The 14,612-nt window shown below is 51.1% G+C and overlaps 6 protein-coding genes across 6 annotated transcripts; 3 read left to right on the top strand and 3 right to left on the bottom strand.

Annotated features, from left to right (window-relative positions):
• Window positions 1–480: 480 nt before the first annotated feature.
• JCM6883_003140 (glycoside hydrolase family 16 protein) lies at window positions 481–1,860 on the top strand (the record flags this gene model as incomplete). Its single annotated transcript, XM_076633560.1, has 3 exons — window positions 481–1,313; window positions 1,375–1,519; window positions 1,582–1,860. 3 exons carry the CDS (start codon window positions 481–483, stop codon window positions 1,858–1,860), a joined length of 1,257 nt encoding a protein of 418 aa, XP_076486484.1.
• A 554-nt stretch (window positions 1,861–2,414) lies between these two features.
• JCM6883_003141 (uncharacterized protein) lies at window positions 2,415–6,088 on the bottom strand (the record flags this gene model as incomplete). Its single annotated transcript, XM_076633561.1, has 4 exons — window positions 2,415–2,809; window positions 2,877–4,059; window positions 4,126–4,703; window positions 4,777–6,088. The coding sequence occupies 4 exons, from the start codon at window positions 6,086–6,088 to the stop codon at window positions 2,415–2,417; spliced, it is 3,468 nt and encodes a 1,155-aa protein (XP_076486485.1).
• Window positions 6,089–8,018: 1,930 nt separating this feature from the next.
• JCM6883_003142 (uncharacterized protein) lies at window positions 8,019–9,898 on the bottom strand (the record flags this gene model as incomplete). The annotated part of the gene is made up of 6 exons (XM_076633562.1): window positions 8,019–8,137; window positions 8,208–8,376; window positions 8,453–8,560; window positions 8,631–9,101; window positions 9,170–9,418; window positions 9,494–9,898. The coding sequence occupies 6 exons, from the start codon at window positions 9,896–9,898 to the stop codon at window positions 8,019–8,021; spliced, it is 1,521 nt and encodes a 506-aa protein (XP_076486486.1).
• Window positions 9,899–9,992: 94 nt separating this feature from the next.
• Window positions 9,993–11,677, top strand: JCM6883_003143 (PWI domain-containing protein; the record flags this gene model as incomplete). The annotated part of the gene is made up of 6 exons (XM_076633563.1): window positions 9,993–10,025; window positions 10,150–10,221; window positions 10,285–10,416; window positions 10,501–10,959; window positions 11,020–11,487; window positions 11,549–11,677. The coding sequence occupies 6 exons, from the start codon at window positions 9,993–9,995 to the stop codon at window positions 11,675–11,677; spliced, it is 1,293 nt and encodes a 430-aa protein (XP_076486487.1).
• Window positions 11,678–12,113: 436 nt separating this feature from the next.
• On the top strand, window positions 12,114–13,003 carry JCM6883_003144 (uncharacterized protein; the record flags this gene model as incomplete). The annotated part of the gene is made up of 2 exons (XM_076633564.1): window positions 12,114–12,341; window positions 12,419–13,003. 2 exons carry the CDS (start codon window positions 12,114–12,116, stop codon window positions 13,001–13,003), a joined length of 813 nt encoding a protein of 270 aa, XP_076486488.1.
• Window positions 13,004–13,536: 533 nt separating this feature from the next.
• Window positions 13,537–14,297, bottom strand: JCM6883_003145 (glutathione S-transferase family protein; the record flags this gene model as incomplete). Its single annotated transcript, XM_076633565.1, has 3 exons — window positions 13,537–13,683; window positions 13,759–13,884; window positions 13,959–14,297. 3 exons carry the CDS (start codon window positions 14,295–14,297, stop codon window positions 13,537–13,539), a joined length of 612 nt encoding a protein of 203 aa, XP_076486489.1.
• Window positions 14,298–14,612: the final 315 nt, after the last annotated feature.

Genomic DNA, 14,612 nt, shown 5'->3' on the forward strand with positions numbered 1-14,612 from the left:
GCTCTTCGTTTGAGTACTTGGACTTAACATTGCTTGATTAACTAGCCATTTAGACCATTCGAGACGGTTCATCCTCGAATTCGATTCGAAAAGGAGAAATGGCTAGAGGTGGCTGGAGCTTGAGTCGCGAATTTATCTCGCTTTGTTCTTCATGCATCTTCTCTCTCTTTAGCTGGCTTGCTTCCATACCGTTCACTTTCGACCTTCTACGCTCACGCTCTACCACCTCGTTGTCGATCCGCGTCGTTATCGTCGCCGTTTGACCTTTGAATCTCGCGAAAACCCTCAGTGAGCCCGGTTCCTCTTTCCTTTCGCTCCCTTTGTCGCGATCCTGGGCGCTAGTTTGCTGACTATCTCGATCTTGACCGACAGGTAGAAGCGCTCGTCTTCGAACCCTCTCTACCTCTTCTCTCTTCCTTTCTTTCCTCAGAGGCTGGTCCTCCTTCAGTCCCTTTTCGACTTTCTACCCGTACATTCGACATGCACACTTCGACGTTGACCGTCCTTTCCCTCGCCTTCTTGGCTACTCTCTCCCCGGCGCAAGTCGTCGCAAGAAGAGCGAAATCTTCCTCCTCCTCCTCCCTCTCGCGTCGCTCTCCTGAGCCCAACCCCGCCGCTCAAGGTCAGAAAGCTCCTCCAGTCCCGAAGACGATGTCAAAGAAATCATCGCGCCGGCGTCGACGTTCTTCAGTTCCCGCTTCTTACTCGAATTCAACTTCTTCCTCTTTCGACTCTCTCGACGCTCCCCTCGTCAAACAACGTCAAAAGCGAACTCGAACCAACCCGAAACCTCGACGAGTCCCCGTCAATCCGAAATTCGCGAAACGTAGTTCGACTCCCTCGGTATCGTACTCTCTCGCGCAAGAATCTCTCGGAGGTTACAGTTTCTTCGACAATTGGGACTGGTTCACTTATCCTGATCCGACCCACGGTGCGGTGGATTACAACGGGATGCAAGATTCGTGGGATCGAGGGTTGGTTTACGTACCAGAACCGGCACGAAACATGACGGTGATGCGAGTCGACTCGTGGACGGATCTTCCTCTAGGAGCGCTTCGGAACTCTGTTCGAATCTCTTCGAAGCAAAAAGTCGAATTAGGATCGATCGTACTCGCCGATATCGCAAACATCCCTCATGGACCGACGGTGTGGCCAGCGTTCTGGATGGTAGGAGATAATTGGCCTTACGGGGGAGAAATCGATTTGATCGAGGGAGTTCACGATTCGGTACAGAATCAAATGACGCTTCACACCGCCCCTGGATGTACCCTTACGACTCCCATGCAAGCTTCCGGTGCGATCCTCTCGACCGAGTGAGTCTCCTTTTCGAACTTCTTTCGTGAATTTCAGCACTGACCCGAATTCTCTCGTTAGATGTAACGCGTTCCTCAACTACAATGTCGGCTGTGGAGTTCAAGATACTTCGAGGAACTCGTACGGTACTGGATGGAACGAGGTCGGAGGAGGAGTCTCAGCGACAACATTCGACGAAACTGGAGTTTCAATGTGGAGTTTCCTCGTAAGTTCACGACGCTCTTTCCTTCTCTTCCTGACGACGACACTGACTCGCATCGTCTACAGCGTAACGAAATCCCTGCCGACATTACCGCTGGAAAACCTGATCCTTCGAACTGGGGAACGCCCAAAGCTCGTTGGGATGCGACTTCGTGCGATATGAAGAAGTTCTTCGGACCTCAAAGCCTCGTCTTCGACATCACTCTCGGAGGAGACTGGGCAGGAGCGACTTTCAACGAAGCTGGATATTCGGGCAACTGGCTCGACGCGATCAAGAAAGCTTCGAATTTCGAACAAGCGTTCTGGGAGGTCAACTACGTCAAAGTCTTCAAAAGGGACTCCTGATTCTCTCAACTTCTCTACTCTGTTTACTAGTCGTTCATCCATCGCATGTCTCGCAGTCCTAGTCGTCGTCGTCTCATATAGATTTACTTCGTTTCGTTTCTCTTCATTTGTTGCTCACTCAGTTCTCGCTCTGTCAATCTGTCATGCATCGGTCGGTACCTCTCAACTACTCTCGAGAGTCGCGCAGCCGATGAAGGACGGAGAGAACTGCTCTTAAACATTTTTCAGCAGAGAAAAAAGGAGTCGATCAAAGAACGTGAGATGTTACAAGCAGAGCTGCCAACTGAGGGCGAGAGAGGGAGGATATAATAAAGGAACGAATCAAAATGGAGCGGCAATAGAACGAGTGTATGATGTGAAATCAGAAAGAGGAAAGGAGGAGGAGGGAGGGCAAACATATACAGCTGAGACAGAGAGGAGGGAGAGAGGGATAAAAGAAACGACATTCGTATATCAGTCGCGAGAGAAGGAAAGAGAGAGAGAATGGGAAAAGAAAGAGGAAAAATATGTCGGAGGAGAAAAGACGAAGAGACAGAGAGAAGGGAATATACAGTCTAGTACGAAGGAGACTGGTGTTGATGTGGGTATGAGAAGAATGAAGGCTGAGCAGGTGATTCTCCGTAGTTAGGCGCGAAACCTTGCGATGGTTGAAGCTGTTTGTGATCCGGAGGAGAAAACGCCTTCGGATAACTTTGACTCGAAGGAGAATTCGTCGTTGGATTTGTACTGTTTCCTCCTCGACTGTCACTTCCACTGCCCGGTCGAGATTCTTCTGACCCGGAACTGATCATGACGTGCTTCTTCGGCGGTTGCAGTGGAACAGGAGTCGCTGAACTCGAAGATGCATCTCCTCCTCCTCCTTTCTTCTTGCCGTCGGCGGCTTGAGCTTGCGAACGAGCTTTCGACCATCGAAGACCACACGCGTTGCATAGAGTTTTCGGTCCGGTAGCTGAAGAGGAATCGAACGAAAGTCAGTATCGATCAGAGACTCAAAAAAGAAACGGTTTTGGACTTACGTCCAGACCTCCACTCTGCTGAACTCGTTCTTCCACAATTCGCACAGGCTCGAGGAGCATTGCCTCCTTTCACTGACGAAGCGGATTTCACCGATTCTTCCCTCTTTCGTTTCATCGCCGACAAAGCTTCCTTTTCTTCCCTCAGTTTCTTGTTCGTCAACCTCATCTGATGCAATTCGAACTGCCAACTCGTTCCTCGGGTAACGTTCAACTCGTCGAAGACGTTGTCCGAGTGAGCGTTAGGCGATCCGAGAGCTTTGAACGTCGAGGGAACGGCTGAGAACGAAGATCCAGCGGGTGAGGTCGTCGAAGGAGCACTACCTCCAGACGCTCGACCTCCGAATGCTGGAAGGGCGAGGGTGACGGGTCCAGTCGTAGCTCGTGCAGGAGTCGGAGTCGAAGTCGAATCAGAGAAAGATTGATTCGCGGCTTTCGAAGGCATCAACGGTGTCCGTCGTTTACTCATCTCGCTCGATAGGAGGTTGATTTGGGCGATGACCGAGACATTCTTCTGACCGACGGCGGGAAGAGCTGGAGGAGCGGGATGATCTTCCTGATCCGTTCGAGCCGGGTAGAAATGAGTAACGACGTCGACAGGTCCATTCGGTCCAACGAGTTGATGTTGAACTTGAGACGGAGTACCTTCGGCGGCCGTAACGAGGGCTCGCATGACTCCCGTAGCGTCCTTCTGAGGTGAGAGGTCGACGAAAGATTTCCCGACGACGTCGAATTTCGGGTCGGATCCGAGAACGTTTGCCGCTGATCGAGTCGCCGTGAGGAAGATTCCGTCGACGCAGACTTTCGCCCAGAACTCGTTCTCTCCCATTCCTCCCGCTCGCTCCAAGTCTTGCCACGACATCTTGTAAACTTCCCTCGGTCTTCCACTGAGGATGACGCACTTCCTTCCCTTTCCTTGTTCGAGATGAAGTCGTCCAGAAGCTTCGAACCACATGTATCCCGAATGCTTCCGTCGGATTCGATAAACGAGGTTGACACTCGCATGATTCGAAGCTCCAGCGTCTTTGAGTTCGCGTTGGACTGAGACGATGTCGGAAGGGTGACAGAACGAGGCGAGAGTCTTGCCGAGTAACTCGCTCGGTTCGTACTCGAGGAGATTTCGAGCGGCGGGAGAGACGTAGAGAAGAGCACCTTTGAGCGAAAGAACGTGAATGAGGTCGTCCGACTGAAAACAGGAAGCGGGAGTCAGCACCGGCAGTCTTGAGTGTGGAGAAGAGTAGTGAGAACTTACTTGATCAACCATGAGCCTCATGAACTGCTTCCTGATCGCATCACTCGAGACCGAAGCCAATCCATGTTGCGCAACGAGATCGATAACTTCTGAAGGATCCGTCGTCGAAACTTGTTCCCTGACCGATTGAATCGACATGGTCGAATCGGGTTTCTCGAGTTGATGAGGATGATGCGACGAAGAAAAACCGAGAGCCGCTTCTTCGAGTTGTTCGATCGCGCTCGCGACGTCGGCGCTCGAGAGGGAAGGATTCCTCGCTATTGTCGCATGAACAATCGAGTAGTTGACGACGTAGGAACCGTTCGTCGTCTTGTCGAGAATCGCCGCCGGTTGATCGACCAAATCAACTTGGAATCCGACGATGAAATCGATTTCTCCCGTGTTGTTCCACGAAATCGGGATACACGTGACGAGGTTGATGAACGGTTTCCCTCCTTTCTGGTAGTTGATGAGAGAGACTTGACATTCGTGCAAGTTCTCGAGGTTCGTTCGAAGATGATGAGCGGCGTTCGAATCGGTGTATCGTCGTTTCTCTCCTTTTCGAACAGGTTGATCTCCGGGAGCTTGAAGGAAACGACCTAAGATGACACCCCGAAAGAGTCAGTCACGCCCAACCGAACGAACCGAGGCGAGGAAGAGAGAGAGACTCACAACTTCGTCCGAGGATCTCTTCCTGGTTGTAACCCGTCAACTTGCAGAACGATTCACTAACGTAAATCGACGACAATTCCGGATCCTTCGCGTCTGAGACGATGAACGAACAACTCATATCGATCGAACCGAGGTTGATCACCGGATCTTTCCTTCCAACGACTCGAGCCAAAACTCCAATCAAATCGAATCCGGAAGCCGAGTAAAGGGAAGTTTGACCGAGAGGGGTAGTCGCGACGGTAGAATTCTGTGACGGTTGAGGAGCAGGCGGAGGCTGAGGTTGAAGTTCCGGAGGTCGATGAGAGTATCCTCCTCCTTTCGCGATCGACCGTTGTCTCGCGCGGTAACTTTCTGGAGTTGGTGTCGTCGTCGCTGAGGGTGCTTCGATCCCGTTCGCGAAGCCAGAGAGTGATCCTTCGTTGAGAGAATAAGCCATATCGGCCGGAGTTTCGTACATGTCGAACGTGGGTCCCGCAGTCGCTTCATAAGGGGGATTCGATTGGTAGGAAGGGAAAGAGGTAGGGACGGGAGAAGAGAAATGAAGGTTCTGATGAGGGTGATGAGAAGCGGAAGAGAAAGATTGACGAGGAGAGACTTGAGGGAGTCGAGCAGGGTAGGAGAACGCGCGCATCGGCATGTCGGGGATCGAGTTTCTCGTCGAACGAGGGACTGCCGAAGCGACGGGAGGGTGAAGTGGTTGTTGTTGTTGATGACTTGAACCGCTCGAACTTCCTCCGATTTCCATCGTGGTCGACAAACCGGGTTGAGCAGAAGAAGGCGTGATCGAGATACTTCCAGCTCGTAACCTCGCGAACGCCTCTGCGGCACTCGTCGTACGGTATTGCTGACTGTGATTTTTCGCCATCCTCGATTCTAATCCGGTCATACTCGTCGCCCTCGTCGGTCCTCCGCTCATTCCCATTCCCACGTCGAACGAAGCCGTTCGCGCGATCGCAGGTGACCCAACGACGTTCGATACACCACTCAGATCGTAATCCATGTCCATCGTCGCGGCCGGGTTGACACTTTGACCTCCTCCCATCGATTCGTAGAAAGAAGTCGAAGAAGCTGGGTAATCCATCGCGCTGTTCGAGTTGTCCATCACTCCCGAAGCTGAATACGAAGTTATCGGACTATCGTGGACGGATTGAGCTGTAGAGTGGTAGGTGCCTCTTTCTTGTTGCTGTTCTTGTATTGCCGCCCTGAAGGCAGAGTTGAACGGTTCGTCGTTCGTCGGTTCGTAGTTGCTCGACGTTGACTGGTTCAACGAGTGGTCGGTGTAACCACCGAAATCGTTCCAACGATGTGACATTGGAGACGAGAGGGGTTTTTCACTGCGTACGTGCGAGGGGTCAAAGTGTCAACGCGAGACTCGACGCAGAAGAGAGGCGGAGGAACCTACGTCGGGACGACTGAAGAATATAAAGGAAGGGTTTCGCAGGTTTTCGAGTCTGTGTATTCTTCCGAAATCGAGAGTTTCTCTTTGGTTTTTGATCCGAAGTGATTTCTTTCGAGCTTTCTAAATTTGTGTTTTCCGAAGGGAACGTCGGCGTCTGAAGGACAGTGATCTACGAGTCAGCCTGGCGAATAGACAGATGAGAGGAGGTGAACAACTCACAGCGATATCGGACGCGCTTATTGTTCCCGGGGGAAAAAGATAGAAAGGAAAGAAGACCTCTTCTTCCTAAAAACCTAGTCGAATCTCAAGTTCGAGAAGGGGATGTAATAGACTCTTCCGACTGCTTAACCCACCGGGAGTTGACAGTTGTGAGAGAAGTGTTTTCGAGGTGATCGAGTGGAGGTCTGAAGGGAAGAGACGAAAGGGTGAGTTAATCTTGTGGCAATGAATGGGGAACGACCTCGTGCTACATCGCTTCCTTGCATTGTACAACTTCTGCCAACAATGCCCCACCCTAGAGCGTTCGCGAAGTCGAAGGGAAGGAGGACGAGAATGCTTGATCAGATTGGAAATGAACTCACTCAGAGAGGGAGAGAGTGTTGTGTTGACTACGCCGCTTGTGGCTACTTCGAGTTGGAGTCCTCTAGGTTCTGGTTGCGCCTAACGATATCGGAGACGACTTTGAAGAGAGCGAGAGTGGGAACTCTGGTCTCTGTATCCGAGGAGGATGAAGACTCGAAGGGGCTTCAATTGGCGTAGAGTCGAAGGAGAGGGGGGGAAAGTGTAGAAGCGTAGGCTAGCTAGCTTGTTGAAGTGTGTAGTGTAGTTCGTGGTGAACGTAGCAGGCGTGGAGAACTCGAGAAACGAGGGAAAGTTGCGCCGATCCTCAACTTCTCTCTCTCTTCGTGCCTTCGCTCTCCAGCATCAACCTCGATGGCTCTACCTTCGACTGTACTGAGCTCACATCAACCTCATTGTCTGCTGGAACCCCCTCGATCGCCAGCTTCGAGGGAGCTCCTTGCTCTCAGCAACTCACCCTCTTCTTGATTCATTTTGCTTTAATCTCCCTCGTCGATCATACATTTTCCAGAACCGACCGACCAGAACATCCTCTGCTACGTACTGTCGCTTGATCCGAGGTGCGCTTGCTCTCGATCTCGAATGAAAGGAGAGAGACGGTCGCCACTCCGAGTTCTCCGTATGAACTCGTTGCTCCGGAACGCTTTCTTGTACGACTCCTCTGCGCTCACTGCCGAGTCGTGTAAAGGAGGACGGCGTGAACCAATCGTGAACGGCGACCGGCAAGGCTGTCCATCTGATCTGCATCACGTGGAGACTCAGGTACTGTACATCTCTGATCGTCTCTAGTCTGCGATCGGAAACAGGAGTCGCTGCTCACTGCTCAGCTCTGTCATGGAGTGGCTCTGCCTCCCCCCGAGATGCGGCTGATAGGGCGGCTCCTTCAATGTCGAACTCGTGTCTTGGCTCCGTACGTCTTCGTCCACAGTGGATTCGCCCTTCTTCCGCCCTGTCCATGTCCCGGCGTACCTGCTCCGTCTGGCTTCTTCCTTCGTTCAGGTCTCCCGATTGGCTTCCCGACGATTCAGCCGGAGTGTACGAAAGCTTGTACGTAAGTTTGCGACAGCAACGGTCGACAACCTTGCGCCCTCAGCTAGTAGGAACGAGGAGTGATATAACAAATACACAACAAACGCTCGTGATAATCGAGGGAGTAACAACAATTAAGAGAGGGGTATCGAAAGACGAAAATAGTGAAAATGAGCTGAAAACTGATAACACGCGGAAGACATCGCCCAACCACCACGGAAGACTCTGCCTATATTCAGATGGACTCATCCCCCAACCCGCCATCTTCCAATTGTTTCCAAACCCTCTCCAATCCCATCCCGAACCTTTTCTCGCTCCCGACGAAACTCTTCATATTCCTCCTCAACAGACTCGCTACGCACACGCGCGACACAACGGTCAGCTCATATCGTCCACTCGCAAGAGGGAGAAAGTCTGGACGTACTAGATCTGAAAACCCAATTCAATTCTTTCCAAACACACCACTTGATGAACTCTCTCCTTCGTTGAGTCTGCTCGATTGATCGTTTGTCTTGTTCAACCGCAGTCGAGAGTTTGTCAAAGTCGAGGGCGTAGGAGGGCGGAGAAGGGGTCGTCGATTGAAGCAATTCCAACTGGAGAACGAGCTCATCAGCAGCGACTCGCGTACAGTTACCGGAGAGGAATAGAGAGCAGGAAGAAGTCGCTTACCTTGGAGACGTTGGACGAAAGTCGTTTCTCGAGTTTGTCGAGGTGATCGATTCCGAGAGTTGATTGTCGATGAAACAGATCTCTCAGGTTCAAATACAATTCCCGATGCTAAGTCACATCGAATTCTACCGTCAGTTTCCGTCTGATCGACCGTGATACGAAGAGACTTCGAGCTCACCCGTTTCACATCCTCGACGAAACCCTCCAATAACCTCTTCGCACTCTCTTCCTCCTCGTTCGAAATCTCCTTGACACTCTTACTCAAGATGCCCAGTTCCTTCTCGAGCTTCTTCATTTCCCTCGGTCTCCATTCCAGTCCCTCTCCCTGCTCTCCTCCCTCTTCTCTCGGGAGTATCCCATTCACTTTCGCCTCCGAAGTACCCTGTTCAATCTCGACGGCGACTTCTAGACCTTTCGCAAACTTGTCCCACTCGACTGACTGATTCAACCTTCGATGTGCCAATCGATCGACGATTTGACTCAGTTTCGTCCACGTTTCAATTTGGAGCGGGAGGTGCGCTCGGACGGATTGGAGCTTTGCTTCGAGGTTTCGAGGGAGAGAAGAGAGTTGAGAGGAGGAGAGAGTGAGGGTTGTAGATTCTTCGAGGAGGGAATAGTTGGAGGGGTTTTTACGGTAAGAAGTTAGGTCCTGTGAACGACTTCGCACGGCTTAGTAACCTCTTTTCCACCGATTGAAACTAGATAGAAAGCGCTTACTGTAGGTTCATTCAAGAACTTCTGTAAAATCGCATCTTTCCTCACTACTGGATGATTAGTTAAAGAATTCACGAACCTCTCCAACCCTCTCTTCCTTCTCTCCAAGAACCCTTCGTCTTGTCCAATGAAATGACCTTGATACTGAATCGATTTCGGAGGGAGAGTAGGTAAGAGTCGGAATGGGTATCGTTTTAAGAGACAATCGAGTAACCAAACGAAATCAGAGTAACGTCGTTCGACCGAGGATTTCTACCACGTTACATCGAGAAGAAAGGATCAGCTTCAAGTCTGAGAGAAAGGAAACGAATCGAGAGAAGAGCGTACGGCTTGATTAGATGTCAGAATCCATATGTGATGTTTTTGTAAAATCGTTCCTTCCAACTGAGGGCTCAAATGTACCGAACACTTCTCTTGCGGAGGTAACTCCCATTCTCTCGACGTGGTCTCGTCCAGTAGATCACCGTTGTGAGCTTCGTTGAACCCTCCGGAACGGACCAACTGCTCGGAATCAATGACGGAATAATCCATCTCCCTTCCATTCGTCGCTGGTGGTGGCATGTAGTTTCGAAACCCATTCGACGACGAGATGGAAGAAGCGAGAGGAGGCGCGTTCGAGGGAGGAGCGGAAGGAGTGCCGACAGAGTTCCATCCATCGGATGCGTTCCAGCTTTCTTGTCGTGTAAAGCTAGAGGGGATCGTGAACCCCCTCGATTGATCGAACGAGGACATGTCGTTCCGAGGCGAGATAGAGGGGAAAAAGGAGAGAAGAGAGAGCGTCACCGGCTCTTTCGACTCCTGACCGTTCACTCGTCAGACCTGAAGCATGTCGTTCTTCAAGGGCACTAGTACGGATCAGGTGAGTTTGACCAGCAGTTCACTGCCTACTCATCTTCCGAGCGACCTCGTCGAGTTCCCGTTCTTGATCAAAACACTGACTTCTCTCCCTCGCCTAACTCTCTTTACTGGATGATAATACATAGGATCCTCGTTTCAAAGACAAACAAGCGATGCTCCGTAAACGCATGACGTTCCCTCCTTCATTCGATACCAAAGTAAGTCTCGCTACTTTCCCTCTCCGCTGCCACGCAACTGACTCGATCGTGGACTGAGCGCAGGTCGACATGCGAAAGGTAGAGATTGCGGTCATGAAGCCCTGGATCGCGAAAAAAGTGATCGAATTGCTCGGATTCGAAGACGACGTTTTAATCGAATACATCAATTCTCTCCTCGAAGATCCTGATAACCCCGTTCGTTCCTATCTATCCCTCCCTCTCCATTCTTCTCCCTTCTCCCTTCTATCTTTACTGAGACGGTCGGGGTTCGGGGAGTAGATTATCGATGCGAAAAACCTTCAAATCCTCTTGACCGGTTTCCTCGAAAAGAAGACGGCACCCTTCATGGAACACCTTTGGAACTTGCTCCTTTCGGCACAATCGAGTCCGTTGAAAGTACCGCAGGAGTTGTTGGAGGAGAAGAAGAAGGAGATGAGGGAACGAGCAGAGAAGGAAGCGATCGAGAGGAGGAAACAGGAGGAAATGAATGCGGTTAGAAGGAGGGAAATGGAATCGAGAGGAGGAGGAGGGCCAGGGGGTCAGTTCAGAGGAGGACCAGGACAAGGAGGAAGGTTCGATGATAGGGATAGGGATAGACCTCCTCAGTATTCGAGAGGAGGTTACGATTCGGGAAGGGGAGGTAGAGGAGGATACCAGCAGCAACAACGGGGTGGACCTAGAGATGGCGGGTACAGGCGAGGTGGATCTCCGCCGCCCCGAGATCGCGACGACTTCAGAGTGAGCTCACCATTCTTTCCTCCCGAAAAGGCGAAAATTGATCAAATTTCGCTCTTCCAGCGCCCTCCTCCCCGCGGTCGTTCCCTCTCCCGATCCCCTCGCTCTCGTTCTCGTTCTCGTTCCCGGTCTTACTCTCGTTCCATCTCTCGTTCTCGCTCACCGCCTCCTCGCCGTCGTCGAAAATCCTCGACTCCTCCCGCCTCATCTCGCCGAGCTCGTCGACGATCAAGCACCCCACCACCTAGACGCGATCGTGGAGACTACAACGACAGGAGAAGGCGATCTCCTTCGCGTTCGAGATCAAGGTCTCGTTCCCCCCGATCGAGGTCGAGAAGTAGGTCTCGAGAGCGTGAACCTTCATCGAGAAGGGATGGGAAACGTAGAGCGATCTCGAGGAGCAGGAGCCGAAGTCGAAGCAGGAGTAGGAGCGTCAGTAGGAGTGCGAGTCCCCCGCCAGCGAAAAAGAGGGTAGGAGAAGATCGAGTTTCGAAATCTCGTTGGGCTCGCGAAGAAGAATCTGATCAACCCGTTCGTCTCTTCTCTCTCTTTCTGTTCGCCTGATCCGAGCTGACGTTGTGAGGATGAACAGAGGGAACAAAGGCAACCGGAGGAAGATCCGAAATTGAGACAAAGGGAAAATGAATTGAAAGAAGGGTTGTTGAGGAAAAAGGTTGTTGCATCGAGGGGAACGAAAGAGTCGACGACCACGGAAGAGTAAAGAGTAGTCCGGGAAGGGGAAGAGAGGTAGGAAGAAAAGGGATACATGAGAAGGGACTTTGAAAACTTTAGCTCTTCTCGCTAACCATCCATCGCTGTACAAGTTTATTGCATTTTCACATCGCTTTATCATCTCTCGAGCTACGATTTGAGGGTCTTGGGAATCGAAATTCCCGACGAGAACAACTCGCGACTCAACATCGCGTATTGACGCGAGAAACTCTTTGGTCTTGAGAATCGTTGTCCCTTTCTTCCCTCTTCAAAACCTACCTTTCACGACACGCAAAAGGAATCGACTAAGCTAGCCTCATACCCCGAAAAGGATCCGCACGAACCCTCTCTCTCTTCTCTTACGAATTCAATTCTGCAGGAACCCGTTCCTTTCCCATTCCCCCTCACATCACCTTCCGACTACCCATTCAACCCGTCAGATAGAGATGACTCGCTCAAACTCCCTCGACAGTATCACGAGTAGTAGTAACAGCACGCCGAATGGAAGTTCACGCACGTTGAAGAAGAAGAGTTCGTTGGCTGAATTGGCAAAGAAACATTTGAGACGGTTCAAGAGTAAAGGGGATTTCGATTTTGGATGTCAAGGGGATAGTTTACACGAGTCAGAGCAGGAGGGGCGATACGAGGAGGAGGAAGAAGACGATGTGGAAGAGGTCAGTGCATTCCTCCCTCTCCCTCTCCCACTCTCGCTCTCTCGTCTCGGACTGACGCTGAGATACGCCCTGTACAGACGAGACAATCTCCCACCCCTATGACCTCCTCTCCTTCGCGACCACAACTCGCGAGTGAGGTTCTCGATGAATCTCAATTTAGTGCCTCTCAACTCCGCGACCTTCGTCGACAGAAAGAAGAAGCTCTAGCAGCATCCGCTTGCTTGGAATACATTCAAACAACGAGGAGTCACCAACAACATCGTCGACAACATTCCCGAACCCATTCCCTCACTTCGTCCTCGAATCCATTTTCCCTCTCTCCTGCACTCGAACGTCTAAACCTCCACGATCGTGATCAAACCATCACTTCTTCTGGACCTCGTCATGGTCGATCCGAATCAAACTCTTCCATCTCCTCCGCCTCGGTCTCGCAGTGCTCTTCGAGACCAAGGACAAACGATTCCCTCCCAAGTTTCGCATCGACAACTTCTTCCGATCTCACTTCTTCCTCGTCATACGGATCTTTCCCTCCTTCTCCGGTACAGACTAGTAGACCGACATTCTCAGGAGTAGGAGGAGGAGGAGGAACGGGGACAATGATGAAGAAGAATGAATCCATCGAATCGGCAGCGTCTCAACCAAGAGCTTACGCTTTCATCTGAACGACCTCTCCTCCCGCTTCTCTCACAACTTTGTATATACATCATTCTTCATCTCCGTCTCCTCTCTCGAAAGGAGGGTCATGCTCAATCAGTTCTATCGACATTCGTTTATCTATTTTTCGCATTTCCTCCCTCAGCCGTACTTTTCCTTCCTCCCTCCCTCACGATCCTTTACGACCCTCAACCTACACAAAAGAAAAAGGCCCTCTTCTTCAGTTATTATCAGCACTCGCTTTCATGTCGCATCGTTGTGTCTATTTCTCGTCTCTCGTTTTTGTTTCTTTCGGATGTTTTGGATCATTGGATTGTTTTCATTTAAGGGATTTTTGTTTACCATTAGGATTATTCACGTCATTTAACCACCCCCCTCTCTCTCTGTCTTCTCGCACCCCCGCACTCGCAGTCAGGTTACTCGCGTTCGTCTTTGCAATTCTTCTTTCAGTTCACAATTGCTCACCACACCTTTCTTACGACCTATCGCTTCACAGAGACTTCCACACACAGAGAGAGATTGGAAAGTTAGGGGAATGAATCTATCTCACAAAGGGAGTCGACTTCCAAGATTCTCGTTGTTGGATCTTTTTATACCATTCATCAAGCTTTTGACCTCCTTCGAGTTCTCGCCAGTTCGAATCGGCTGCTCTTCGATCGACGTAGTAGAGAGAGATAGCTGCTGCGATCTATGCATTTGTCAACGAAATCTCAGCCTAATCAGCGGAATGATTTCGAAAGAGGGAAGATAGACAAAAACGTACGCCGTGGAGGGGAAGAACTGCGATCGAAGGATCGATGCCGGTAACACGCTTCGAGAGCATCGGGATGGCCCTCGTAATCTTGGATAGTTGTCCACTCGTCCAATCGTCCCAGATCAGGTCTTTCGGCTAAACGGAGTTGAGCTTTGGTTCAGCGCTTTAGAACTCGGTCCACGAAGAAGGGTGCAGATAGCTAAGCTCACACGTTCTATCCGCTCGTACCGTAATGCCAGAGCAGCCTCACAAATCCCATCCGCGAGTGCTTCCGTCGTTAAACTATCAAACCTTTCCAACCCTCCTTTCCCACTCTCGAGCGAAGGTAGCGCTTTCCCACCTCCTGAAAGATGATCTAGGTATTGACCGATCACTTGAGATCCGAACAAGGTCGATTCGACTTCATTAGAGGGGGAAAGGACTGAGAGAGCTGGAATCTTGCCGAGAGGAGCGAGGTGCGAGTGAGAAGTTGTGGGAGAGGTCGGGAACGCTTTCACGGAATAGTCGAAGGAGATGTTGGACAGCTTGAGCTCTTTGATCAGGACCATGATCTGCACAGAGAAGGAGAGAGGATGTTAGATATCCGGAGAGCTCGGAGGTGGGGGAGAGAAGAGGAGAAGGAGGCTCGCCTTGAGGCAGAACGGAGATGCATTCGATGTGTATAAGCGTAAGGAAGCCATGGTCGGCGAGAGATAAGCTGAGTGGAGGTGAAGGAGGAGAGGGATCCGATATCCAAAGAAGGAGAAACTCTCTTTGCTTCTTCACCCTCACTTCGAATCGAGCCGACGACCCGTACCACTTCTGACGACTACATACAGCTTACTGTGCTCTGCGTCTGTGTCCTGATGCGATATTACTCTCGA

The sequence above is a fragment of the Sporobolomyces salmoneus genome, assembly GCF_050403485.1.
Source record: "Sporobolomyces salmoneus JCM6883 DNA, S_salmoneus_JCM6883_v1_ctg40, whole genome shotgun sequence".
Taxonomy (NCBI): Eukaryota; Fungi; Basidiomycota; class Microbotryomycetes; order Sporidiobolales; family Sporidiobolaceae; genus Sporobolomyces; species Sporobolomyces salmoneus.